At 45.3% G+C, this 27,723-nt stretch overlaps 2 protein-coding genes across 9 annotated transcripts in view; one reads left to right on the top strand and one right to left on the bottom strand.

Annotated features, from left to right (window-relative positions):
- The window catches only part of RBM38 (RNA binding motif protein 38), a 95,844-nt gene extending 79,803 nt beyond the window's left edge, over positions 1-16,041 (top strand). Inside the window, exons 4-7 of one of the 7 annotated variants that reach the window (XR_009048466.1) lie at positions 3,186-3,430; positions 7,109-7,313; positions 7,748-7,825; positions 15,878-16,041. Coding sequence is in view for 1 of the 7 variants with exons in the window: in XM_057703058.1 (XP_057559041.1) it covers positions 3,186-3,345 (160 nt within the window). In the remaining 6 variants the exon portion in view is untranslated. Of the gene's footprint in view, positions 1-1,227; positions 1,360-3,185; positions 3,735-6,890; positions 6,910-7,108; positions 7,314-7,747; positions 8,121-12,365; positions 12,416-15,877 lie in introns of those variants that run through there. The other 6 variants (XR_009048467.1, XR_009048465.1, XR_009048469.1 and 3 more) reach the window with 6 other exon arrangements.
- CTCFL (CCCTC-binding factor like) lies at positions 820-27,035 on the bottom strand. Of its 2 annotated transcripts, XM_057703056.1 has the most exons (11): positions 26,706-27,035; positions 26,481-26,606; positions 25,856-26,081; positions 21,937-22,107; positions 21,470-21,603; positions 19,109-19,229; positions 18,299-18,448; positions 15,962-16,122; positions 13,113-13,295; positions 6,822-6,942; positions 820-1,325 (listed from the first exon to the last, which is right to left on the bottom strand). In XM_057703056.1, the coding sequence occupies exons 1-11, from the start codon at positions 27,033-27,035 to the stop codon at positions 1,177-1,179; spliced, it is 1,872 nt and encodes a 623-aa protein (XP_057559039.1). In that variant the 3' UTR covers positions 820-1,176. The 2 variants fall into 2 exon arrangements, with proteins under 2 accessions (XP_057559039.1, XP_057559038.1); XM_057703055.1 differs by having other exon boundaries at positions 25,856-26,066; positions 26,481-27,035.
- Between the last annotated feature and the right edge of the window lie 688 nt (positions 27,036-27,723).

Here is a 27,723-nt window from a genome sequence, read left to right as displayed (position 1 = left end):
AGGTATTTTAACCGCAGATTAGCATTTCAGGAATTTGAATCTAGTTAACTAGACGGGAGAAATTCTTTCACAATGTGCATGGACATCAAATTGTGTATCAAATCATCACAAGGTACACTTTAAATACCTTACAATTTTGTCAACTATATCTCAGAAAAAAAAAAGAATCTGAATTTAGGACCTATCAATGATTTTAAAATATGGGGGGGAAGTTCACAGCAAAAACAGCTGCTGAGCTAAGACAAGAAGAAAAATATGATTCAGTATAAAGATGGGTACTAGTTAATTTTAAGTACTAAAGAGGCATTTCATGTGTTGCTCGAATGTGGGAAGATCTCTTCAAGAGACCGAAGAGAAATACTTATTATAGGGTGCTCTACAAAAGTACAAATTCTTTACAAGTACACATTTTCATTACCAGATTTTTTGTTTCTTCTCACTCTGCCAATTATTTTAAAAGTATAAACAAAGGCGTTTTAGCAAAACAAAAGGGTGACAAATTAATATACTAATAAGCTATAATGGAATGTAATGGGGGGATTTCATACCTGCCAAAGAACATAATTAAGAAGAATACAAAATTTAAAAGCGAGTCTTGCTCATCTACCAAAGTAAATAGAATCACTCATTTTCCAGTCTAAAGTTTTTACTCAGTTTTTTAAAATAACATTAAGATCTTTTGCACTGAATTTAGAACTAATTAAAAGTATTACAGTAGCTTTAAATTTTATGGAAAATTCATTTGTATAAAAAAAGGACGTAAAATTACTCTTTTATGTTTAAAACTCATAATATCAGAAGTATCATGGGTGTGTACAATTCAGCCTACAGTTTCCCAGCTTTAGCTGGGAAGCACTAAGTAGTCTATATTATCGTGGAAATAACTATTATTCAAAAATCACTGCTCATTCATCATGGACCTCCCTACCAGTATCAAGTGAATGAATTCATAGATTTGAGGTTTCATCCTCAAATTCAGGATTTGGGCCCTTTATCAAATACCTGCAATGTTTCTGAAATATCCAACTGAAAATAGGCAAATAATTCTAGGAACTACCACTAGCTCTGGAAAAACTTTGACCATCCGTTGTCATGAATTTAACTGTTTCAGAGATGGTGCTAAACCCTTGTTATGCGCGTTAAGAATTACGTGCTGTAACAATGACCTTGACTTCATCACTTCTCCATCATGGCCAGGATCATCTCACAGGTCATGTCTTCCTCCAGGTCCTCACCGCCAGCCGTGGCTTCTCCGAAGTCGACAGGAACCACCCCTCCTGGGTACTGCTCTCCACTCACCAGGGAGGCCTCCTCGGCAACAGCTTCTTGGGGGAAAGGCACTGGGTTGGCAAATTTAAAATAAAGCCAAGAAATCAGAATTGTATTGGCAACTGTATTTTGGAAACAATCACTGAATTTTTAGCACAGCAGCAAGCACTTTAGAAAACAATCCTTCCATTTATAGCACAGTACAAACATCCTGATCTCTGCTCTTTAAGGCAGGGTTTCTCAGCCTCAGCTCTGCAGACGTTTAGGGCTGGAGGGTCCCCTGCTGTGGGGGTCTGTCCTGTGCATTGGAAGGTGGTCAGCAGCCTCTCTGGCCTTGACCCACGGGATGCCAGAAGCACCCTCCTCCCCCGCTGTTACAACCAGAAATGTCTCCAGACACTGCCACCTGTCCCCAAGGGGGCAAAACCACCCCCCACTGAGAGCCACTGCTGTAAGTTGAAGGTGGATCCTGTGAGCTAGTGGCCGGGCTGCTCACACCAGTCTTGGCTTGGTGCCCATGGAGTGACATTGATGAAATGAAAAAGGCCAGCTGCTCTTGGGGCATCTGTCCTGTCGACCGATCAACATACCCCGAGTCACTTCCGGGTTAAGCATCCTGCTAGGTACACTCTGTGAGCCACACTCAGATCCCCAACCATCCCCGCCCTCCTTCCAGTAGCTTCTAAATAGTCAGCCCAACTTTGGCAGTCTAAAAACAGAGGCGCGCTATAAATCTACCCCATTGAACCACCTGCCCATGTGCTAAATTCCTCCCCAAGAAGACCAGTGGAACGTCACTGCTGGGCCACAGGGAACTAGAGACGGAGGGCCCCACGCAGGGGAAGGCTTTTACTACATGTGAGTTCAGACTTGCTGCAACAGAGTTTTGCTCGTGGTTCCTTGAAGCATTTGGTGAGGTGGAGCAGAGAGAGGAGTAAGACCCAGGACTTAGGTATGAAGCTGAACACGAGAGTCGCAGAATCGGTGCCGTCTGACAGTAACTCGCAGAAATCTACCGAGGACCTGGTTGCAGACACGCTGACCCACTAACATAGCAAAAATAGAAGTGAGGCAACTATCTGGAGGATGTAAGTTAGAAAAACTCTGAGGGCTTCCCTGGTGGCGCAGTGGCTGGGAATCCGCCTGCCAATGCAGGGGACAAGGGTTCGATCCCTGGTCCGGGAAGATCTCACATGCTGTGGAGCAACTAAGTGCCTGTGCCACAACTACTGAGCCTGCATGCTGCAACTACTGAAGCCTGAATGCCTAGGACCCATGCTCTGCAACAGGAGAAGCCACTGCACTAAGCTTGCACACTGCAACGAAGAGTATCCCCTGCTCACCACAACTAGAGAAAGCCCATGTGTAACAATGAAGACCCAACACAGCCAAAAATAAATAAACAAAATTAAAAAAAAACAACTGAAATGCAAATTTAAGTCCCATTTTTGGCTAATATAAATCAGTTTACTTGTTTCAGTTCACACTTTGCTTTGACCCTCTTCAATATGCAAAACGTTTTAATATATCCAGTCTTTACATCACCAACTTTTTAAAAAATATATTTATTTGGCTGCACTGGGTCTTAGTTGTGGCACATGGGATCTTTGGATGTGGCATGTGGGATCCAGTTCCTTGACCAGGGATCAAACCCCAACCCCCTGCACTGGGAGCATGGAGTCTTAGCCACTGGACCACCAGGGAAGCCCCTCATCACCCATTTTTAAACCTGCAAGAGCTTTGCCCTTTCTGCCCTCTGGCTCGGGAACAGGCAACGCCCGCCTCGTCTCCAGGCCCTTCCCTGAGCTCGTGGAAAGGACGTTCCTGCTTCAAAGACTGGTGTAAGGAAACAGGGGAGAAGATGTACTTGGGGACCCATTTCTCACTGTTAAAGTTTGTTTTTTCTGTTCTTTCAGCGTCAACATCCAGGAAGCACTTTGGGGAGAGGTGAGCTCAGGCGAGGTGCTGCCCTACATCCGTGGAGGCCGGTGCTCAGGCTGGAAGCCCTCAGGCGTGAGCTCTGCTCCATGCAGAAATGTCACCAACCAAGGGCGACGATTTCAAGGCCTCCAGTGAAGGCTACTCTTATTTAGGAAGAACTGTGCCAAAATTTTAAGCACAAAGAAAATACTGCATTTGGGTATCAAGAGGGGGCCCTCAGGTGCCTAATTAGCTGGGAAGTTGCACATTTGTGTGGGCATCTTGGACCCGGCCCACTTGGAGCGGGGGGTCCCTGGAGCCTGGCCTTGGGCTATCTGTACGGTGGCCGAAGGGTTTGGGTTGTTTCACCTGTTTGACTTTACCAGTAAAGGACTGTGCTCATGCTTCTCTGGCTTATTTAACAAGTACTGAAGGAACCAGCACTAACACCAGCCTGACTGCCAGGCCCGCCTTCCAGGGGGGCACAGCGCACGTGGCAACGGGCACTCACTGCAGGGTCAGAGAAACGTGAAACCCAGCCCTGGGAGAGGGTCTGCAACAGAGAGGCACAGGCCTGCGTGCACATGAAGGGGACTGACCTGGTCAGGACCCAGAGCTGAGGTCTCAGGGAGGCACAGGTGGGACCTTGGGGACCCAGGACACAGTCACCCAGGAATTCCAGGCAAAGGAGAGGGTGAGGCGGGCCTGGTTGGGAAGCGGGACCTGCATGGCTGAGTGCCGGAGTGGGGGGGGCTGCATCTGGGGTCCTGGGCTTTGGAGCAGCGGGTGGTCAGGGAAGGGGCTACAGGAGGTGGGTGGTGAGGACGGGAGGGGCCTGATGGGCATGTGCAGAAGGCCCCCTGGCGGGTGGCTCAGGAGAGGTGCTGCGAGGCCCTGTCCTGGACCAGGTGGAGGCAGGGGTGGACTTGGGATGAGCGGGGGCTGAAGTGCCAGGACCGGCTGCCTCCAGATGTGGCCAAGAGGGAGCCACTGGTGCGAGCTGTGGCTTCACGGGGCCGGACGCCGATGTGGGCTGGGGGCGCGGGAGCGAACAAGGCTGAGGGCAGGAGGGACGGCAGGGGGCTGTCAAGACTGCAGTTTTAGATGGGCTGAGTGTGAGACAGCCGAGGGGAGACACTCACCAGGCAGCTGAACATCCCCCCACCACCTCCCCCGTCTGCAGAGGCTACGGGGGCCGCAGTCCTGGAGCACAAGTGACCCCCGGAGGGAGGGGGGTGGTCCTGGTGTGATGCGGGTTCAGGTGTGGACACAGCTGTGGGCGAGGGTGCGGGCACAGGTGTGGAGGTATGGAGACAGGTGTGGACGTGGCGCAGGTGTGGAGATAGATACAGGTGTGGACGTGGCATGGGTGTGGGTGCAGGTGTGGATACAGATATGGGTGTGAACATGGCGCAGGTGTGGGTGAAGGGTGTAGATGTGGATACGGGTGTGGACATGGCGCAGGGGTGGACATGGTGCAGGTGTAGGAGTGGTGGCGGTGGTCCACTATGGACACCAGGCTGACTGTGGAGGAGGAGGAGCTGTGGCTAGAAGCCAGGGCTGGGGCAGCCTGAGGGCAGGGGCAGGAGAGCCGCCAGGAGGCTGCGCAACCAGCAAGTGGGTCGGCAGGTCAAAGGAGGGCTGGTCAGCATGGCGCGCGCTGCGGAGAGCAGGGAAGGCGGGTGGAACGCAGTGACCTCGGCGGGCGTGATGGGGCCAGAAGCCCGACGGAGGGGTCGAGGGGGAAAGGAAGGGAGCCGTTCACGGGAACAAGAGGGAGCCGCGTGGAGCTGGGGGTCCTGCTGGTCTATTTATTTTTTCTCATGACACAGTATAGTGCAGGCTGGCGGGAAGGATCAGGCTGAACGGGACAAGCTGGCTGCTGCAGAGGGAGAAGAGAAATGTGGAGGGGTAAGTAGGCAGGAGGGACAGCGCGCAGAGATGCCCCGGGGCCTCCATAGGAGCCCGGGCAGGCTGCAGCCTCTGCCATTCAGTTCTCTACCTGCGGGCGGGATGAAGGCCTGTGGTGTGGGGCTGCGCTCAGGATATAAAGGACCATGCGTGAGCTCTCGGTGGGACATGGTAACTCCTGCAGGAGACAAGAAAGATGCTCCAGAGATGGGCCGTGGGTGCGGTTCCGGATGGTTCTACCTGAGCTGGGCAGCTGTGCACTGACGGAGGACCCCACAGTCCTGCCAGGCCACCTGCCCACCAGGACCTGGCTCCGGGGATGTACCCAGGGTTGGAGCTTCACCAGAGGTGGGTGAGACGTGGAAAAAGAGCAGGGAGTTTGGCACGTGGACAGTTACTGAGATGAGGGACGCTGCCCAGAGGGGAAGGGGACGGACTGCTGGACGCCCTGGTAAACGTGAGTTTCAGATAAACAGTGAGTTATTGCTTAGCATAAGCCTATCCCAGATAGCACGTGGGATATACTCATACGACAAAGGTGTTCACCGTCCATCTGAAATCCAAATGTGACTGGGCGTCCTCTGCTTCATCTGACAACCCTTGAAGGAAGGAAGAGGCTCACAGCTATCCGTGGGAACGTTCACAAGGCCAGGACTGGGGCTGGAATCAAAATCTAGGGATTTTCAAGGATGAGGATGTCACGCAAACATTTTCCATTTGTTTTTGCTGTAAGGTCATCTGGTTTCCAATTATTCTCTAAGTTCTAAGGTTCTCATACGAAAGGAACAGAAAGCAGAACAGCGGCCCAGGAGTTGGGGTCGTCCCCTCTCGGAGCAGAACCATTCACGGGGCCGACAGGACTCAGACAACCCCTGTGTTAATCTGGGGACTCACGTCTGCTCCCTGAGGCCGGACTGGTGCCTGGAGCGGGTGGAATGGCAGCCCTGAAAAACATATGCCCACATCCTAACCCCCAAACTGGGGCTGTGACCTTATTTGCAAGAAGGGTCTTTGAAGATACGATTAAGGATCTTGAGATGAGAGCATCCTGGGTTTTCCAGGCAGGCCCTAAATCCAATGACAAGTGTCTGTACAAGAGATAGAACAGGTGAGACACAGACACAAGGAGGGCAGACAGAGGCAGAGATGGGGTGATGCAGCCCCAGGCCAAGGGGCGCCTGGGCCACCAGAGGCTGGAAGAGGCAAGGAAGGGTGCCCCCCCACCAAGAGCGTGCAGAGGGAGCGCAGCCCTGCTGATGCCTTGATTTCAGGCTTCTGCCTCCAGAACTACCAGCAAATCGATTCCTGTTGTTCTAAGCCACCCAGTGTGTGGTCACTTGCTGCAGCAGCCCCAGGAGATGGGCACGGTGCCCACACCCCCACGGGGCACAGGCACAGTCCAGCAGCGTGACCAAGGACAGTGGGGCGTGTGCGGCACCATCAGGTGGCTCACGTGATCCGCCAGGACCCTGCATGACAGGGGCGTGGCCCCATCGGGGGCGGGGGGGGGGCAGGCTTACTCCCTCTGCTCACCCTCACTGCCATCACTCCCACTTCACCAACCTGCCCGTCGGGGCAGCGGCGGCTACAGCTGCTGGGACCTGCTGGGGTGCTTAGGGGTTCTGGATGCGTCCCCTGCACAGTAGTGCTCAACAGCCAGGAAAACGTACAACCAGAAAATCACTGTCAAAAGAAAACCCAATTTGTTTAACACAAGGTACCGTCTTCCTTGGGTGCCTCTTTCGGGAGGGCCGGCTTCCTCTTTCTTGTTCTTCGTTTTTCCGAGGTAGCTGGCTTTTCTTGCCCCGAGTCACACTTCTCCAAGTGTCTCTGCATGTTATTCTGCGACAGAACGACACAGAGCACAGGGAAAGTCAGCGTTGCCAGGAACTGCGTGGAAAACACATGGCTGAAAAGACGGGAAGCGGGGAGGAATGCACGTCTTGTATAATCTTGTACAAAAAAAGATGACTTTTTAAAGGTGGCCCTTTCTGTTGTGTGTGTTTAGGTCTAGCTGAAACCCAGCTTATTTTCAAGTATTTTTGAAATCATGGACGTCAATGAGAAGACAAAATTTATTTTTCTAGACTGCTTCTACTCTACGAAGTGAGCCTTGAAAAATTCAATACACCCTCGATTTTATGAAAATCAATACTATACCATGGACGTCTTCCTGCCCTGCCAGCTTCGCTGCGGACCCACTATGCACGGAGGTATGAAGACTGTACAACATTTGGAATTTAAAAGGCAGCTCACAGCTTTCCTATCAAACCTATTAATGATACATTTTTGTCGATGAACACTGGGGATGATTTAAAGTGAGTGAGAACACTTACACTATTTGACTAGTTCATGCGTTAAAGTAAGATACGGGCAGCACGTCATTAAATATACCGATTGTATAAAATATGACCCCTGATTTCCATTTTGACTTCAGTGTGGCGCTCAGGACCTTCCTGGTGTGTCAGGGGAAGGAGGAAGGATTCATATGTAAGGGGAGGGGATGTTATTTAAATTTCTTCCATTTTATGTTTATCCATAGCGGTTGGCAATCTGCTTTTGGGCAACAACAGCAGACTTGCGTAGTTGGGGCAGAGACTGGTCTGTGAAGTGAAGTTGAAAATATTTACTCTCTGGCCCCTTACAGAAAAAAAGTGTGCCAATCCCTGGTTTCTAGGATGACGATGTATGTAAAACCAAGCCTTTTGGAGTCAAGGATGCCTTTGTGAGTATGATAAGAGCAACAACCCCTTCCTCAGCAAAGGGCACGTATATCTCCACACACAGTCTCCCTACAACTTCACGAAGTTCATGGTTAAGAACTCCTGATACCAGCTGTGGATGAACAAACAAAACAAACAAAAACACTTCCAGACTTTAAAAAGTAAGTGGGGTAAGATTTTAAGCAAACATATCGACATTTAGGGCCCAGAGGGCAAAGTAATATAATAAACCCCTGTGTCAGGGAAATGTTTCTCAAGAGAGGAGGCGCGCAGGATTCTGAATGCAGAGCAGGGGTCCTTACTGGGGAAGAGAGGGGTGGCCCTGTGACATCCTGGTATAGCGATACCCTGGGACCACTGTGGGCTAAAGAGTGGACGTTTATGAATCATTTACTTTTTAAAAATGAAATTGAATTAGAGTATCCAGATACACTTCCGTCTACTTATTTTTAAACACAATTTTTAAAGAGTAGTTTTAGGTTCACAGCAAAATTGAGAGGGAGGTAGATTTTCTGCCCTAAAAATCCTCTGTTCTCTGGCTATTCTTGCCTCCATCAACCCCAGCCCCTGGTGACCACTGGTCTTTTTACTGTCCCCGTAATTTTGCCTTTTCCAGCATGTCATATAGTTGCAACCATACAATATGTAGCCGTTTCAGATAGGCTCCTATCACTTAATAATTTGCATTTAAGCTTCCTCATGTCTTTTCGTGGCTTGCCAGCTCATTTCTTTTTATACCAAGTAACATTGCACTGTCCAGATGCACCACGGTTTATTATCCATCCACCTCCTCAAGGAAGTCTTGGTTGTTTCCAAGTTTGGACCATTATGAGTAAAGCTGCTATAAACATCTGCATATAGGTTTTTGTGTGGACATAAGCTTTCAACTTTTTTGGGTAAATATCAAAGAACACGATTGCTGGATTGTACGGTACAAGAATACAAGAATGTTCGTTTTGTAAGAAACTTCCAAACTGTCTTCCAAGTGGCTGCACCATCTCACACGGCCACCAGCAGTGAAGAGTTCCTGCTTCTCCACACACTCGCCAGCGTCTGGTGTCGTCAGTGTCCTGGATTTTGGCCGTTCCAGTAGGTGTGTCATGCTATCTCACTGTTTTAGTCTGCATTTCCCTGATGACATATGATGGGGAACAATTTTTCATATGCTTATTTGCCATCTGTATATCTTCTTTGGTGAGGTATCTGCTAAAAGTTCTTGGCCCATTTTTTAGTTGGGTTGTTTTCTTATTGTTGAGTTTTAAGAGTTCCTTATATTCTGGATAAATCTTTTATCAGGTGTTACTTTTGCAGACATCTTCCCCTAGTTTGTAGCTTATGTTCTCATTCTCATTTGACAGTCTTTCACAGAAGTTTTTAGTTTTATTGAAGCCCAGCTTACAAGTTATTTCTCTCATAGGTCATGTCTTTGGTGTTTTATCTAAAAAGTCATCACCATACTAAGGTCATCAAGATTTTTTTCCTATGTTACCTTCTAGGACTTTCACAGTTCTCTGTCTTACATTAGGACTGTGACTCATTTTGAGTTAACTTTTGTGCAGGGGGTGAGGTCTGTGTCCAGATGCTTTTCTTTTTTTTTTTGCACGTGCATGTCCAGTTGTCCCAGCACCATTTGTTGAAAAGATTCTCTTTTCTCCACAGTCTCTTCTTTGCTCCTTTCTCAACGATCAGATGACTGTATTGACGGGGGTCTATTTCTGGGGTCTCGATTGTGTTCCAGTGATCTGTTTGTTCTTGCACCAGTGCCGCACTACGTGGACAACTGAAGCTTTATATGAAGTCGTGAAGTCGGGCAGCGTCAGTCCTCCACCTCTCTTCTTCTCCTTCATATTGTGTTGCTATTCTGGGCCTTCTACTCTCTCTGTAAACCTTAGAATCAGTTTGTCAATATCCACAAAATAACTCGCTGAGATTTGATAGGAGTTGCATTGAATCTATAGGCGACGTCTTGATGATATAGCATTATCTTGTCCATGAACATGGAATATGTCTCCATTCATTTAGTCCTTTGATTTCCTTCACAGAGCATTCTTCATTTCTGTTATGATGCTGTTGATCTCTAGTAGTTCTTTTTGGTTCTTTCTGTGGATCTCCAGCTCTGCTTACATTGTGCGCTGCCTGCTTTTTCTGTTAGAGCTCCTAGCATATGAATCATACTTGTTTTAAGCCCCTGGTCTGATAATTCCAACATCTCTGCCATCCTGATGCTTGTTCTGTCTCTTCAAATTGTGTTTTTGGCTGTTTGGCACACCTTGGAATTTTTCCTTGATAGCTAGACATGGTGTACTGGACAAAAGAAACTGCTGTAAATAGGCCTTTAGTAACATGGTGCGGTGGGGGGTGGGGGGGGGTGGGAATTCTCCAGTCTGTGTTTAGGGCTCAGTCTTTTAGTGAGCCTGTGCCTCTGGGCTGTGGTTTCTAGGTTTCTTTTTTCTCCCCTCTGAGGTGGGACAGAGTGTCTAGAATGGGGTGGAGTTGGGTATTTCCCTTCTCCAGGTCAGTTAGGCTCTGATAAAACCCCAGCAGATTAGGGTTTGGTTAACTAGTTTCCCCTGAGGACAGGCCTTGTTAAGAAGAACAGAGAGCTCTGGGGTACTTCAAAATGGTTCCTTTTCCACTCCACCTCTAGGAACCAGGAGGGTTTTTTGTTTTTGTTTTTGGTTTTTTTTGTTTTTATTTTAGATATTCTCTATGGGAACCTTGTTAAACTCCTGGTGGTAAAGCTCACAATATTGCAGGGGTCCCCCTACGACTGGATCCCCCAGACCTTTCAGCACTCAGAGCTGTCCACACTGAGCTTCCAGCAAGTCCTCAGTGACAGCTCCAGTTTTCCTACCCTGGCACTGGCTCCCACGGCAGTTCCTGCTTCTAAGCCTCTGCTCAGGTAAGAGGTGACTCTCTGTATTCACCTGTTTGTCCCTCCAAGCTTGGGGGCAGCGGTTTGCCCTGTGTCCTCGCCTCTCTTACGGATCCTAAAAGAGTTGTTGATTTTTCACTCTGTTCAGCTTTGGACTTGTTAGGATGAAGTGGTGACTTCCAAGTTATTATGTGTGGAACTGGAAATGCGAAATCCCTTTCTTTTATTTTTTTTAAACAGCTTTATTGAGATATAATTTCCATACCATACAATTCATCTGTTTAAAGTGTACAATTCAAGATTTTTAGTTTATTCACAGAATTGTGCAACTATCCACCGCAATCAATTTTAGAACATTTCAAAAAGAAACTCTCTGCCCTAAGCAGTCACTCTGCATTCCCCCTCCCTCCAGCTCCTGGCAACCACTAACCTACTTTCTGTCTCTGTGAATTTGCTTGCTCTAGACATTTCATCAAAATGGATCATATAAGTGGCCTTCTGTGTCTGGCTTCTTTCAAGGTTCACCCATGCGATAGCACGTATTAGTGTTTCACTACTTTTTACGGCAGAATAATATTCCATTGAATGGAGGGCCGTGTTTTATCTGTTTGTTAGTCAATGGACATTTGGGTGGTTTCCACTTTCTGGCTATTATGAATAATGCTGCTGTGAGCATTTGTGTACAAGTTTCCGCGTGGCCATGTCTCAGCTCTCTGGGGTACATGCCTAGGAGTGGAACTGCTGGATCACATGGTGACTCTATGTTTAACTTTTTGAGGAACTGCCAGACTGTCTTACAAGGTGACTTCTCCATTTAAAAATCCCACCAGCAATGTACAAGGGGCCCAATTTCCCCACATCTTTTATTATCTGTCTTCTTTGATCACAGCCATCCTAAAGGCTGGTCCTAGGGGTATCTCACTGTGATTCTGATTTGCATTTCCTTAGTGAGGAATCTTTTCATGAGCCTATCGGTCATCTGTATATCTTCTTTGGAGACATGTCTACTTAGATTATTTGCCTGTTTTTAACAGGGTATTTATCTTTTTATTATTGAGTTGTAAAACTTCTTTATATATTCTAGATGCAAGTCCCAATGTGCTTTCTTGAATGGAAGGAAAAGTTTCAAAACTTCTGACTTTATGCCTGAAGGATGTTATGAGGCTGACCCATTCTTTTCTCTGCTTTCTTGTTTCTCACGCCGAGAGCAACTTCTTTACAATTTTAGCTCAGTATGAATGACACTGCTTTTGGAGCACTGCCACGGCTTCTGTTTGAAATTTTGAACTAAAAGCATTAACACTCCAGAGCTGTCCCACGACACTACCCAAAAACCACAACTACCCTACTACTATCTTCTTTCAAGAGAAAAGATAGTTTCCTCCATAAAAATAGTCAAATTCAGATAACTGTAAACTTGTATAAAGTCAGAGTGAAGCATACATCATATAGGGATCTGGCTAACCACTGTGGTGGCTTTAAAATGTCCACAGATTCTTTGGCACATTTTCTTCCAAAAGGATCTTCATCCCCCACCCCTTGAGTATGGGCTGAACTATGGGATTCACTTCTGATGACTAGAAATAGGGTTGTGTCACTTTTAAGACTAGGAGAGAAAAGGCACCGTGGCCTCCTCCTTGCTCTCTCTCCCTCACTCTGGTCACGAGGACACCTGAGCAGCCCAATGGAGACGTGCACGCAGTGAGGAACTGAAGCCTCCTGCCAACTGCCACGCTGAGTGCGCCATCTTGGAAGTGGTCCCTCCAGCTCCAGTCAAGCCATCAAATGACTGCAGCCCCTGACAACATCCAGACTGCAACTCACGAGAGACTCAGAGCCAGAACCACCCAGCTGGGCCACTCCCAACGTCCTGACCCACAGAAAACGAGAGATAATAAATGCTGGTTGTTTTAAGCCACTACACCTTGAGGTAATTTGTTATGCAATAGATAACTAATACAACACCTAAAAAAATAATAAAATTGAAGAATAAATGTATTTCTTAGCCTAGTACCAAGAGCACCAATCTAAGAATATCTACAAAACATGAAAAATTGCACTCTCTCTGTGAAGTAGCCTAAATCAAATCCACAGGGACAATTTTTTAATGTTACCCTAAAAGCAGGGGTTCTTCGTCTGTAGATTGGGAGTTTGAGAACTCCCTAAAGCCATTTGCAAGATTCTGTCTGTAGGATTGTCTTTTTTTCATGGAAGGGAGACCACACGTTTATAAGATTTTCAAGAGTTTCGTGACTCCAAAAAACTAATAACCACTTTCCTAAGGCATGACAGATGCTATCTTAAGTCCTGGCAAGTTTCTATAATCAGGTTTAAACTGCACGAGTGTGACACCGGGCCTGGGGGAACACAGGGATCTTTTCAAGGAGGATTTATTGTGACTTGAGTGAGCTTACCCAGCGGGAAAAGCCTCTGCCACACCTGGGGCATTCATACACAGTCGGCACGAAATTTGTATCATGGTATTTCTTGAAGTGCACGTTTAGAAGTTGCTTCTGTCGGAAACATTTATTGCAGGAGAGGCAGGCAAATGGCTTCTCTCCAGTGTGGGTACGTATGTGAACTGTCAAGTGACGCTCCTGGAAGGAAAGGAAGACAAGTGGCTGAGCTATCAATAGGAAGATTTTAGCATCAGACATTATTTATCATATACCTTTTTTTTCCCTCCCCAAAGATGTGTTCATTTTTAAGAAAAGAACAAAGCAAATGCACTCTTGACACAGCACCACTGTGGAAGGAACATGGTCAGGCCTCTAGGAAACAAGCGTACACAGTCCCTGCCGTCAGGTTAACCAAGTTCACATGCTTAATCCCAGCCGGCCCTGAATCCCATGGGGGTCGTGGTACACCGTGCCTCAGGAAGTGAAACCGTAATCAATTTCTCCTCCAAAAGAGCTCATGTATTTGCAGCCCTACTTCCATAATCATTTGCAATGACTTGAGTTTAAGAAGGGCAGACAGAACCTGCAAACTTGAAAATCTATCGTTAGAGTTTCAGCTCTGCAGACATTTGGGGCGGGAAGGACGTTCAGCATGTAAACATTTTCCCAGTTACTTTCTGACAGTATTAAAACAAATCTTCATATTGATTTAAAAGCATAGTGGTGAAAATAATAGTTCTTAACTAAGAAATCACCAGAAATTTTAACTAAGGTTTATATGAGTAAATCATTTGGGGAATCAGAACAAAAATATTTAGAGAGCAAAGCCAAAGCACACATTTAATCTGTTTTACCTAAAGTGGCACAATTATCCCCATGGAATACACGAGTGCTTCTGCATTGCCGTTAGTGCCCTGACAGTCTTTCTTCCCATCTTTCTCTCGTGAACACACACCTTCTCCCCCCACACCTTTCAGCTCATTCCTCCCTCCCAGGTGAGCATCACCTGGCCTCAAGTCAAGGTCCAACCCGGGAGGCCTGCTCCCCAGCACCAGAATGGCATAGTGCACCCAGCAGTGCTCCAGCCTCATCCCCGGCCTCCAGGTACCCCAGTGTCCCCAAACACCTGGGGCTTTTCCTCCCCGGAACCACGCTCCAAGTCTCATCCATCTTCCAGGAAGCTCTCCTAGTTCATTTAAACAAATTTGAGCTTGAGGCATCAGAACACTCTAATGCTCAAAATCTACGAGAAAAACCCTCTCCTTTATTCAAAGCATATACTATTTCTAGCCCACACTTTGAAACACAATAAGCACTACTTGGTGACCAGTGGCAAAACAGTCACACTAGCACACAATGCTTCAAAACTGCTGTTCAGTTCTTCAACTTTTGGTCTTAGGACCCATTGCACTCAAAAAATCATGAACAAGTCCTAGGAACTTTTGTTTATGGGGATGATACCTATCATTATTGACTATATTAGAAATCAATTGAGAAATTAAAAAATATTTTAAAAATTATCAATTCATTTAAAAATAACAACAAATCAACTACATGTCAATGTATTTCTGTAAATGTCTATTATCTACTATTTTTAAAACAAAAAAACTAATGTCTGGCCTCATATATAAGACTGCACTATTTGGGACATACTTATATACAAAAGTATTTGTTGTTTACCTGAAAATTCAAATTTAACTGGTCATCCTCTATTTTTATTTCTAAGTCTGCCAATCTTATTAAAAGGAAATAGCTTCTGCCTTTGGTCTGCGGGCGTGTTGTTTTAACTGAAACAGATGAAGAATAACTGCTCTTCCAGATATGTAGTTGGGAAAGGGAGCAGAATTTTTATAGTTTTTTCAAATAATTGGGGATATTCTTCTCTATTATACCAAAATTCAACAAGTGGTAATTTCTTAAAAGTTGGTTAAAATGTGGGATCTGAAACCATACCAAAGAACTTTTTGTCCTTCATTACATTAAAATCTGTTGATCTATTTTATACTTTGAATAGATCTTTTACCTATGCATGATTTTGTTAATAACAGATGGGTCACTTGGAAAACATCAGCTTACTGAGTTATGAAGAGCTTCTAAGTGTTGAATATATACTATCAAAAATGCTTTCTTAAAATCACTCCAATCCCATTAGAAAAGTCTTTGAGTATCAGAAAGCTGTCAGGTTCATGCTGATGGATATAAGTTTCCCAAATTTGAATTTCCTCTTGAAAGTGGAAATTGTTTTATTGGCAATCCATTTTCCTTGAAGTGACAGGATCACTTCATTTGTTTTCAAGAGAACGTCTACCAAATACCAGATAATGGAATAAGCAGTGTTTGTCCCTTGTCCTTTCAAGAAAAAATAGTGATTCATGAAAAAGTGGCTAGTTGAGCTGGCAACTCAAAAGTCCCCTAGATGCCTCCCCTAGACGCCCACCATGCTCTGGAGGACAGTGGATGTGCTTTATGTCAACTTCGTAGCTCATCATGCAGACTATTAAAAAGAGCATTCAGGGTCGAGATGGAATAAAGTGAATAAATTTCACTGCTTTGTCAAGGCCATTCTTAAGTAAACTGCCCTTTCTTTTTGTTGCCAGTGCACAAAGAATAAGAACACAGTGATCCTGCTTGGCGTGGCCGCTTTGCCTCATGTTAAAGCAGCTCTGTTGCTTTTGCACTATCAGTGCCAATGTCACACAGAGAAAGGGGCAACTAACGTGTTGTCATTACAACTAGTTAATAACAGTGATTGTTATCTTATGATCCTGATTGCTTTCCAGGACCTCCAGGGGTCCGTGAACCACATGTTAAGAACGGTTGCTTTCAACTCTCGGCTCCTCCCCAAAGCGCCTGAGACACAGTACCTGCTTGCAAGCATAGCTGCAGTGCTGACACTTGAACCTCTTCTCATCTCTGTGAGTTTTCTGGTGCTGAAGGAGAGCGTAGCGCTCGTGGAAGACGGCAGAACAGTGGCGGCACCTCATCTCTGCAGCTCTGTACGTGTGCAGGTTGCGCAAATGGACACCTAAGAGTAACAGGACATCACACGCAAGAGCAGGGTTACCTTCTGTGAGGCCGATCTCCCTCTACCCTCCAAACACGGTTTCTCAGCCTTGCTACTATAGGCAGACCTGGGAGACACTTCAGGGCCCATGGATTTTGTTTCCCAGTGCGTACAAAATTCATGTTTATGCTACAGTGTAGTCTATTAAGTGTGCAGCAGCATTATGTCTAAAAAACAATGTACATATGTTAATTTAAAAACACTTTACTGCTAAAAAATGCCAATCGTCACCTGAGCCTTCAGCAAGTCATAATCTTTTTGCCGGTGGAGGGTTTGAAATATTGTGAGATTTACCAAAATGTGACACAGAGACAAAGTGAGGAACTGTTGTTGGAAAAATGGTGCTAATAGACTTGCTCGATGCAGGGTTGCCACAAACCTTCCATTCGTAAAAAACGCAGTGTCTGAGAAGCACAATAAAGTCACGTGCAATAAAATGAGGTCTGCCTGTGTTAACACTTGGGGCTGGATAATGGCCTCCTGGGTGGGGTGGGGTGTCCTGTGCGCTGCAAGACGTTTAGCAGCATCCCTAGCCTCTACCCTCTAGCGCCAGTAGCATCCCTTCATTCCCAGATGTGACAACCAAAGTGCCTGCAGATATTGCCAACTGTCTCCTGGGGGTAAAATCATTCTCAGCTAAAAATTGCTGCTCTAAATGCACAGTGTACTGACATCTCATTTTAATATTCTTTCACATGGAGTTAAGCGTTATAAGAGGTAGGGCATATTGGACCTAACATGCTCATTTAACAAAGCACTTGGAGAATCTAATGGTGTGGGTGGATTTCTAGGATAACGTTAAGATGGTTTTACATAACAAAGATATAACCTCTGTATTCTGACTTAAAATAAAAGCCCAGATGTTCTGTTAGAAGTCAATCCTCTATTTTTTCCTATGTCGTAATTGATAGACACGCTCTAGGATAATTTCTGCTCAACTGAGTCTAAAATGTGGTGGCTTTGTGGTCCTTGATGTAAGAGGCATCTGCAGGGCAGAGGTACACACCCCAGATGTGTCGACTTGCTCATTTAAAGAGCTTGGTGTCTCATACAGTGACAGGAAGAAAGACTCAGCTTGTTCACAAAGCAACTTACAGGGTATATGGAGTGAGCCACTATTTCGGATGGAACATAACCTGTATTTCTTTGCTGTAACGTCAAAAACGTCCTTTCTTGGCAACTGGCTCACGACTCTTGCTCCCTACAAGGTCCCACTGGGCTGTGGTTTGCAACTGACAAACGTTTTGGATGAAAAGTTAAGGCTTCATTAAACACCTTTACCCTTTCAGAAATGTTTTCAAAACAATGCCTCTCACCTCCAGAATTTCTCTGGGCAAACCAAGAACTCTATTTTTGCTGACATAGTTTGAGTGTCACAGTGTTATGTGTTTTAGAAAGAAGAAAGAGGTCATGGAAAACAAGAGACCAAGAACCTTAAAACAAGAGAGAGAGGCTGGTTCACTCACTGTCACCCCACCACTGCCCACAGCTACGTAGGGGCTGGTTTCCCCTGCAGGCGGGGTGAAATCCCAGCTCCCAAGCTGGCACTCAAAGCTGCTCAAGATGCCTTGTACTGTTAGGAGGGCTTGTCAACAATACGGACTTCATGTCACACGGAGTGGGCTCTTTTACTGAAGCAAGTTCCTTAGGGGAAGAACCATGTCTTGCTTCTTATTTTTGCACCCTTGGTTCCCTGAATATTTTTAGGGTCACAGCAAGGGTTTAAGAAAAGTTTGCCGAGTGTCACAGGAGAGATCTCAATAAAAGAATCAGAAGCTGCAACCAGGCCACCTCGTGGCTCCTGGTCACGGGACTGTGGGGCAGTTGACTTTCTATCTCTGATCCCCTCTATAATTTGTAAAAACAGGCCCAATATGGAATAAAATAATATCTGGGGAAGCCCTTTATGGGCTCAGATGCCTGTGAGAGCTCATCCGTGTACCTGGACCGGGCCTGGGCCAGACTCTGAAACTGCACTTATGCAATCCAGCCACAAGATGGCACCACAGGACCTCTGGAAAAAAACAACAACCCGGGAGCAGCTCCTGAATCCCGCTGCCTCCCTGGAAACAGGCCCAGGGCTCCCCAGGTTTCCCAAAGAGCCGGCTAAAGGAAGTTCTCTACGCCAGACACTCACGCAGGTCGCTCTTCCTCGCAATGATGGCGGCACAATGCGGGCACCGGTACTTGGGGACGTTCTCGCTGTGCTTCTGCAGAACGTGTATCTTCATGGTCCCTCTCTGGGTGAAGCGCGCATGGCAGATGTGGCATTCGTAGGGCTTCTCACCTGGGACACAGATGACAACAATGACCCTCCGTGGGGGGCTTCACCCCGAGACCCCTGGTGCTCCCCAAAGGACGCCTGAAGCTGAAAGCCTTTCCTTCCCCCAAGACCCCCTTTTCAACTCCTTTCTCGTAAGTTTAACCCCCAGCTAGGGCCAGGGGCCTCAATCAAGCCCGAACAACGTGATGTCCAGCTGTGTGGACAATAGCCCAGATGGGCGACTCTCTTAACACCTGGTGACGACTCACAGTTTACGGCCGATAGCTAGTTCCTATTCTTGGTATAAAGAACCCGGAAGCACACATAATCACAGTCCTCATACAACAAAATATAAAGCAAGTGCGTTACGGAACCTGCACACTTTGCTTTCTGTTTTGCTTTAAAGTTGAAGGATGAATTAAGGCTTTGACGTATAAATACCTGGAGAACCTATGGGAGCAATAGATGACGGTGTTTACTCTTCACAGTGGGGTCACCACGGGGTATTTACGTGGTGAATTACGCTCCCTTAATGCTAAATAAAGGCAAAGGCAACATCCCTGTGTCAAAACTTCGCTCTGACATTGGAACTTTAATTCTGCACCGGAGACCACTCTGACAAGGTCACTTTTAAACAGGAAACTACGTTTTACTTATCTGGCCTTAAGTGTGAGAAGTTCTTACCAGAATGGGTCCTCATGTGCCGTTTCAGCTTGTGGGTGTCTTTGCTGGCATAGCTGCAGAGACAGCACTGAAAGGGGCGCTCACCCGTGTGTGACCGGATGTGGCGCTTCAATTTACTCGCCTGGTAAACAAATGAAAGATGTTTACTGCAATAGAAACTTCAAACCTGTAGCATGTTTAATAAACCAGCATTATAAAAAACAGCTAAACAAGTCTGATTTTAACATCAGAGCCTATATCTCACGCCCTGGGGAAAACATGCTAAAGCCACTGCTTTTGCTTTCCTGTGGGGGATAAGGTTCTTCATTTGATGTGTGTGCGTAAGATCCTCGGGCGATAATGAGCAGGAGGTTCAAGAGACTCTCATCTGGAACTTCACTTTACAGAGGAAAATGGAAATCTAGCCGCTCGGGGGTATCCACGATTTTATTTTCATTTCTAAGGCAACCTCCTCTCAATAGCTGCAAAGTTTAGATCACACTGCAGAAGCGCCGAGGATGGAAAAGTTTTGTTTGCACACACAGAGGAACTTGAAACGTGAGCTCTTGAACGGCCCGACCTGGGTCAGAGGCACTTCACAGTATAAGTTCCATGGACCCTAAACAGCCCAGGGATGTAGGAATACCTTCCTTTCCATTAGGACTCGGTTCTACATGTCAGTAGTGTCCCTATAAGAAGTAACTTTTAGGTAGAAGAAAATACATTCTAATCTGATTAATTACGTATCCTGGGCAATTAGTTAAAAGGCAAACATACCTCCCATTTGATCATATTTTTTTTGCCTATTTTATGACCTTCTAGTACTGTTCTTATTCTGTATTCACTTTTTTCCAGGACCTTTTCTACCTTTAGCAGACCCGGGGGTAATGAACCACACTTGGGCTACAGACACGGGAGAGCCCTCAGCAGTCTGTCTGTGATCTTAGGAAGGCTGCACTCGGCCTGGTTCCCTCATGTGTGGCAAGTACACCTAAGCCTAAAGAACATTCAAGAACCAAGGAAGACTTGGAATGGAAAACAAGATCCAAACCAGAACATTTAGCTGAAATTTCTGGAAGAAAAGAAGATATAAAGTGTATCCGAAAGCAAAACAAAAGGAATTGTTAAAATTGTAGCATGAAAGGTATGATAGCTGAGTGGAGTGAATGATGAAAGAAGGCTGTGTGTAACCTTCTCTGGACGGCCTTGAAAGGCAGAACGGTCAGAGAGGGGAGTGCAGAAGCTGGTGTAATCTGCACCCCAGCTTCACACAATCCTGCTGGCACTTGTGTAAAGGGGTGGCGTCAGGGCAGAGGGCCTCAGCTACTTCCCCTGAGAGCAGACCAGCATGCTAGGACTTGGAAACTGCAAAAAATGGGGTGACAGCAGAAGCAGAGGGTCCGTATGTCAAGGTCAACCCCGGAGAAGGGCCTCAGTGAACCTGGGAAGTTTGTGCTGAGAATAGGCAGGACACCAACCAAAAGTCCATTCCAGGCTTAGGATCCTCAGATGGCTTTGTTCTTTGAAACCCTCATTTTATGTTTTCAGAGTATAGTTATAACCTTTAACTCAGATGAGAAATAATTTTTAAAAATAGTAATAGCAAAAAAAATTTTTTTGGTATCAAATTCTGACCCTATCTGTGAAATTTCCTAGTTGATGAAACATGGTTGCATCACTACTGTATTTAAACTTCAGCCATGCCCTTTAACTCAGTTCAAGTCAAGTGTATCATTCTTTCCCAGTGGCTCGAAATCAGGACCCAGCGTGAGCTCTACTACGTAGTGGAGCCCTTAAAAATAAACTGTAGAAAAGTGACATTCAAAGGTAAATGTACTGCTCTGCTGTTGTTTCACTGAGGGTGTGCTAAATCTGCTGGAAGGTATAAATAAACCAATCTAGTTGAAATGAACATGACATATAACTGAAGATTAAAAGAGGTGGTCTCTGTCATTAAGAGTGGAAATGGCCGTGTTTAAATCTTTAAGCAAGTTGTTCTGTATGGAACCAAGTGCACTGAGGAACGCTGCAAAATTTCAGCAAAAATTCAGATTGGATCCCTTCTATGTTAGAGCAAATACATCTTGGTTTTGTGGAATGAGTACTGCAAAGAATGCTGCGTAGAACTTTTTAGTAAATATGAGAATTATTTCTCAAGGACCATAGGTTATTTGTAATTTGTACACCTTTACAAATTGCTTTCACTAGTCGGTAATCAAAGAAAAAAACAAATCACATTAAAAAATTAATCATAGAAGATAGAATGAGTATCATTTCCTACATAGATGTTGCAAGAGATTCTACTACTAGTTGGTCTTACATAACTTTTACAGCAACTTCTTAATAAGACACTATGAAGCTTTAAGTTAAGAGTGAACTTACTTCTACACTAGCATACTTGCACATGGAACATTTAAAGGGTTTCTCGTGAGTGTGTTTATAACGTCTGTGTCGGACAAGTTCTCCACTGGTGACAAATGCCATGTCACAGTCACCACACTTGTAGGGCCTGGTTCCTGCAAAATCACATAGTTTATTCTTTTAAACAAGATTTAACCGCAATTTTACTAAAGAATTAAAACTTATAAACGACACTCAGTCTCAAAATGCTAACTTATAAATGACACTCAGTCTCAAAATGCTTTAAAAATTAAGAAGAGGGTCTTTAAACCACAAATACCCCAGAAAGATATGAGAAAAATCTTTGGAACATTCAATGTTTTTAACCAAAATTAAAGAAAAAAGAAGTCTAAAAAAATACATTATTTGAATATAGAAACAGGTGTATGAGCTTTCTTACGTAAGCCTCAACACACATCCTTCAAGGGAAACACCTCTCAGCTGTTTACCTGTATGGGTGTTGACATGATTCCGAAGGAGTGTGACAGTACGGAACGCTTTCAGGCAAAGGTGACACACATGGGGCTTTTCACTGGTGTGAATTTTCATGTGACGATTAAGACTTGAAATTCTAGAAGAGGTGAACGTGCAGAGGTCACAGTGGAAGGCTTGTTTTACTTCTGCAGGAGGGAGAGACAACATTTATGTATTTGTAAAAGTCTTTCTTTAGGTGTTCAAATTCCACTTAAATCTATCAAAGTAGCTTCGTACACCCTTTGTTTCACTTAATGTGGTGACCAAAACAAAAGATACTCCACGCAAAAGGCAACCAAAACAAAGCTGGGTGGCTGTACTAACAGACAAAACAGACTTTGACAAAAATTGTTACAAGAGACAAATAAGAACAGAATGTAATGATAAAAGAGTGAAACCATCATGAGGACATAACAGTTATAAACATAGGTGCACCTAATAACAGATCCCCAAATACCTGAAGCAAAAGCTGAAAGAACTGAAAGTAGGAAGGGATACTTCAATAGCAGTTGGGAGACAAGGCCCACTTTCAACAATGAAGAGAACAACTAGACAGAGTATCATCAAGGAAACAGGAGACAAACAGCATCATAAAAAAACTGGACAGATGTCACATCTATAGAACACCCCACTCAACAGCAGCAGAATATACATTCTTCTCAGGTGCAGATGGAATCTTCTCCAGGAAAGACCATATGGTAAGCCAGAAAACAAGTGTCAATTCATTTTAAAAGATAGAAATAATTTGCTCTCTGATCAACATGGAATTAAGTCAGAAATCAATAAAAGAAGGAAATTCGGAAAATTCACAAAAATATAGAAGTTAAACAACACACTCCTAAAGGACCAATGGGTCAAAGAAGAAGTCACAAAGAAAGTGTAAAATACTCTGAGATGAATAAAAGTGAAAACATGGCATACCAAGCTTACAGGATGTAGCTAAAATGCTCACAAGGAAACTTTCAATTGTAAACAGCTATATTAAAAAAGAAAAAATATTTCACATCAATAACTTAACTTTACATCTTGAGGAAGGAGAAAAATAAGAGAAATCTAAACCCAAAGCTAGTGGAAGGAAGAAATAAGGATTAGAGTGAAGATAAATGATGCACAAAATAAGAAAACAACAGAGAGAACCAATGGAACTATACATTGATTCTTTTAAAAGATCAACATTGACACTTTCTCTAGACTTGTAACCAATAAAAAAAAAAAAAGGGTAAGTCAAATAACTAAAATCAGGAAGCAAAGTGTATTACTATTTCTGTACTATCAACCGTATGGAAATAAAAAAGACTATAAGAGAATACTATACACAAATGTGTGCCAATAAACTAGATAATCTAGACAAAACGGAAAATTCCTAGAAACACACAAACGACCAAAACTGGCTCAAGAAGAAACAGAAAATCCAAATAGCCCTGCAATCAAAAAAGAGATTGAGTCATTAATCAAAAAAAACTTCCAACAAAGAAACCGCAGGGCCAGATGACGTCATTGGAGAATTCTACCAGGTGCTTAAAGAATTAACATCAATCCTTCTCAAACTCTTTTTTTAAAAAAAGGAGAAGAGTAGGAAACACTTCCCAACTCATTTCATGAGGCCCGTATTACTCTGATACTAAAGAAAAACACACTAAAACAAAACTATAGACCAATATCCCTTATGAATACAGATGCAAAAATCTTCAACAACATACTAGCAAACCAAATCCAGTAGCATATTTAAAAGATTGTGCACCTTGACCTAGTGGAATTTATCACAGGAATGAAAGAGACGTTCAAAGTATGAAAATCAATCAATGTAATACAACACATTAACAAAAATAAGGGAGAAAAAACCCTACATGATCAACTCAATAGACACAGAAAAAGCATTTCACAAATTTCAACACCTTTTTGATAAAACACGCAACAACAAACTTGGAATAGAAGGTTTTGGGGTTGAGTTGTGTTCCCCAAAAAGATATGTTGCAGTCCTAAAGGCAAATAGCTATGAATGTGACCTTACTTGCACGTAGGGTCTTTGAAGATTGATCAATTTCGGATGATCATACTGGATGAGGATGGGTCCTAATCCAATATGACTGGTGTCCTTATAAGAGAAAAGAGGCACAGAAAGAGACACACAGAGAACTTTACGTGACAACAGAGGCAGAGACTTGGAGGGATGCAACTACAAGCCAAGGATGCTGTGGTTGCCGCAACACCCAAAGCTAAGAGATAGGCATGGAACATATTCTCTCCTTCCAACAGCCTTCCAACAGAGTACCGCTGTACCAACACTGTGATTTCAGATGTCCAGCTTCCAGAACTGTGAGAGAACAACTTTCTGTTGTTTTAAGCCACCCAGTTTGTGGCATTTTGTTCTGGCAGCCCTGGGAAGGTCATACAGGCACCAATGTAAAAATGGGCAAAGGATTTGAACAGACATTTTCAAAGAAGACACCCAAATAGCCAAAAGCACATGAAAAGATACTCAACATCATTAGTCATTAGGGAAATGCAAAGGAAAACCATAATGGGATACCTCTTCACATGCACTTGAATGGCTGTAATTTCTTTAAATGGAAAACAGTGAGAATGTGGAGAAAGTGGAACCCTCATACATTGCTGGTGGGAATGTAAACCGGGGCAGCTTCAGCTCCTCAAAAAGTGAAACACAGAGTGACCACATGACCTAACAATTCCACTCCTAGGTACACAACCCAGAGAACTGAAAACAGGTGTTCAAAAAAAGCCTTGTACGTGAATGTTCACAGCAGCACCATTTACAATAGCTAAAAGGTAAAAACAGCGTAAATGTGGATGAATAGGTTACGGGATAAACAGAGTGTGGTGTGTATCCCTACAACGGACTATTACTCAGGGGTGAAGGGGTGAAGTACTGACACACGCCACAGCATGCCGAAGCCATGAACATGCCACGCTAGGTGAACATAACATTCACGTAGGCCACGTGGTACCTGCGTACGATTCCATATAAATGAAATGTCCCGAAGTGACTGTTTAACAGGTACACTTTTCTTTTCAGGGTGATAAAAATATTCCGGAATTAGACAGTGGTGATGCTTGCATAGAATTGAGAATATATTAAAAACCGGAACATGAGCCAGGTGTTGGGAATTTGGGGGTACAATCTCTTGGTGTCAATATATGCGGAACTAAGATATGGCAAAGATTACAGATGCAACCACCTACTGAAGCCGGAAGCAATCAGCCTAAATGAATGACGTTAACCACATGTAAGGGACAGTGGTGGCAGTGTGGCTTTCTAAACTGAGTCACTTTCTAGTCCTGACCACATGCTGCTAGAAGGAGAAAACAGCTGAGGGTGGCCAGATACAACTTTTTATAAATGAGCTAAAAGTTGAGATTTCAAGGGTGAACCCTCTTTAAGAAAGTGAGACGCTAGTATTTTTTTTAAAAGCCAAACAAATAATTTTTGAGGGTCAGTTTCATCCTCTTTCCTGGCCTCACCTAAATATCCCCTCCCCTTAAAGGTGACTCTCCTGTCTTCTGGGCATCACTCCTGCCTTCTCCTGGGCCCGAAGCACTTGCTCTGGTCTCCATCACACCCCCTAACCCTGCAGGGGGGCTGCAAACTAGGGAGCAGTCCTAGTTTGGGGCTAGATGGGGCCCAAACTTCTATTTATGTGCACAGGCCTTTGGGGGAGCCTCTGTACTATGCTTTTAAAATTCTTGTGCACAAAATGCAAAACTCTTTTGGATTTGATTCACAACACAGAATGTTGTTCAAAATTTCTCCCATTTCCTGACATTCTGAAAGCGACTAAGTCAACCACTTCAAACTTCAATTGCCAACCCCTCCCCTGAAGAGAACCAACAGCCCCGTTGTTTGAAGAGTCTCTTATACCAAATGAACTGGCCTACCCTTTGTCTTTATTTGATTTTTTGTAGCGTTGGCTTTTTCAACATGTGCTTGACCCGGTGCAAGTTCCTCTTCTTGTTCTTCCACATTTAAGTGTGAAATTGTCAGAACAATTTCATCTCTTCCTTCATCTCCTGGTCTCGCTTCCACAAGAAAAAACTGCTCTTCTGTTTCTTCATTGAATCCACCTTCAGCCAGGAGCTGTTCCTCTCCCTGACCTTTCTTAAGCTAATACACAAAAACAAGCATTCAAACAAGTACAATACTATTAATTACAGCCTGATTCAACTCTTTGTCTTGATAAGACCATAGAATCCAGAGAAAAACACAAATTAAAGCAGCACAGAAGATTGTCCGTTGCAACCAAAATGCTTAAGCTGTAATTACTAAGCATCAAGGGTTTGGGTGGTGAAACATAATTTAAAAATTCAATGCATCTCACTGTATTCTAGTTAGTGTAACTTTAAATTCTTAAAAAACAATGTGAGGTCCCCCAAGATTTGCCTGGGAAATATATTTATTGTGTTTAATTTTAAATTGCAAATTTTAAACTGCTTGTCCATACAAAATACTGCACAAAAGGCAACTCTGGGTTCCTCCCCACCATTTTATTAAAACCAGCTGTACCTTTACGGATCCAGGGCTTTCTGCCAGGCTCACTGCAAGCTTATTGTCTTCACTGGCCCCGGTCACATTCTCCTCCAGAACCTGAAACTGCATCACTTCCACCTCCTGCAGCGCGTACACCTCTTCCTGGATGCTAAGGGTGACACACTGGTGCGGGCTCTGCTGGGACCCCTCCCCTAGCCACACCAGAGACTGCAGCCCTCCATCAGCCTGCTGCACCATCGCCTGCACCTCTTCCTGGTGCTGGGGTGCCAGCCAGCGGAGGTCCTGCAGCTCCGCGTCTTCGGAGGTGAAGTGCACCGTCTGCAGGGTCAGGATGTGCTTCTCGCTCTCCTCCGGGATGGCCAGCACCAGCTCCGGCTCCGGCTCGCCCTCCGAGAGCTTGGCCTGGAGGGCCCCGAAGGTGCCCTCAGCCTCCAACTGTGCAGAGCTTGGGTGTTCCTTCACCCTGCACACCCCATCTTCTTCCTCCTCCAGGGCTTTTTCTGATATCAACTCTGGTTCTTTGATTTTGGTGAACTGCTCAGGAGGGACCGAGGTCTCAGTCCCTGCCATTATGACCTGGCCTGTCAGAGAAAGAAGCAAGCCGTCTGGGTGGGCACAGCGGGGGTTCAGCCTAGCAGGCTTTGGAGGGCTGAGGAAGACCTGGCAAGGTCCCAGCCCCCAAAAGACTGTGGGGCTCACGGGGTCAGGACTACGTTAACTCAGCCTAGGCCTAGAAGGGGCTGGGCCCAAGTAGAATTTAGGCTAAAACAGGTGTTTGTCCAGAAGATTCTAGAACCAACAGATCTGTGCCTGGGCAGGCTTCCAGCAAATGCACATTCCAGGCCTAGAAGGGGGGCCCTGGACAAGCTTCCTACCAGGGCACAATTCCAGACTGAGCACCCTTGAGCCACAGAGGCTTTCGGCCTAGAGCCTCTATCTGCTCAGCCTTGGCTGGGCAGGCCTCAGGGCGGGCACGCGCCCCCTCTGGGTCTGGGGCACCTCTCCCCTCCGTGCCCCTCTCTGGCCATCCCCTCCGCGCCGTCCACCAGAACCTTTCCCACCAGCCCGCCGCCCCCACCCGCCCACGCGGAGCAGCTCCTGCTCTCGAGGAGGCTGAAGTCTGGCCCGCGAGGCCGCCCCTCACCCGAGAGGCGTGGCCTGGGCGCCCGGCCCACCCAGACCCGGTGGGCTCTTCCTCGTGCCGCGGCAGCAGGCCACCGCCCGCCGCCCCGCCAGCCGCCTAGGCTCGAGGGTCAGT

The sequence above is a fragment of the Hippopotamus amphibius genome, chromosome 12 (assembly GCF_030028045.1).
Source record: "Hippopotamus amphibius kiboko isolate mHipAmp2 chromosome 12, mHipAmp2.hap2, whole genome shotgun sequence".
NCBI lineage: Eukaryota > Metazoa > Chordata > Mammalia > Artiodactyla > Hippopotamidae > Hippopotamus > Hippopotamus amphibius.
This window is presented reverse-complemented; position numbering and strand designations above follow the sequence as displayed.

Excerpts from the sequence above, each read along its gene's own strand:
- CTCFL (XM_057703055.1), bottom strand. The coding sequence starts at position 27,035 with ATGGCAGGGACTGAGACCTCGGTCCCTCCTGAGCAGTTCACCAAAATC. Across the intron at positions 19,230-21,469 it reads GCAAGTATGCTAGTGTAGAA|GCGAGTAAATTGAAGCGCCA; the intron begins GTAAGTTCACTC and ends TTTGTTTACCAG. Across the intron at positions 1,326-6,821 it reads AGAGGCACCCAAGGAAGACG|AAGCTGTTGCCGAGGAGGCC; the intron begins GTACCTTGTGTT and ends CTTTCCCCCAAG.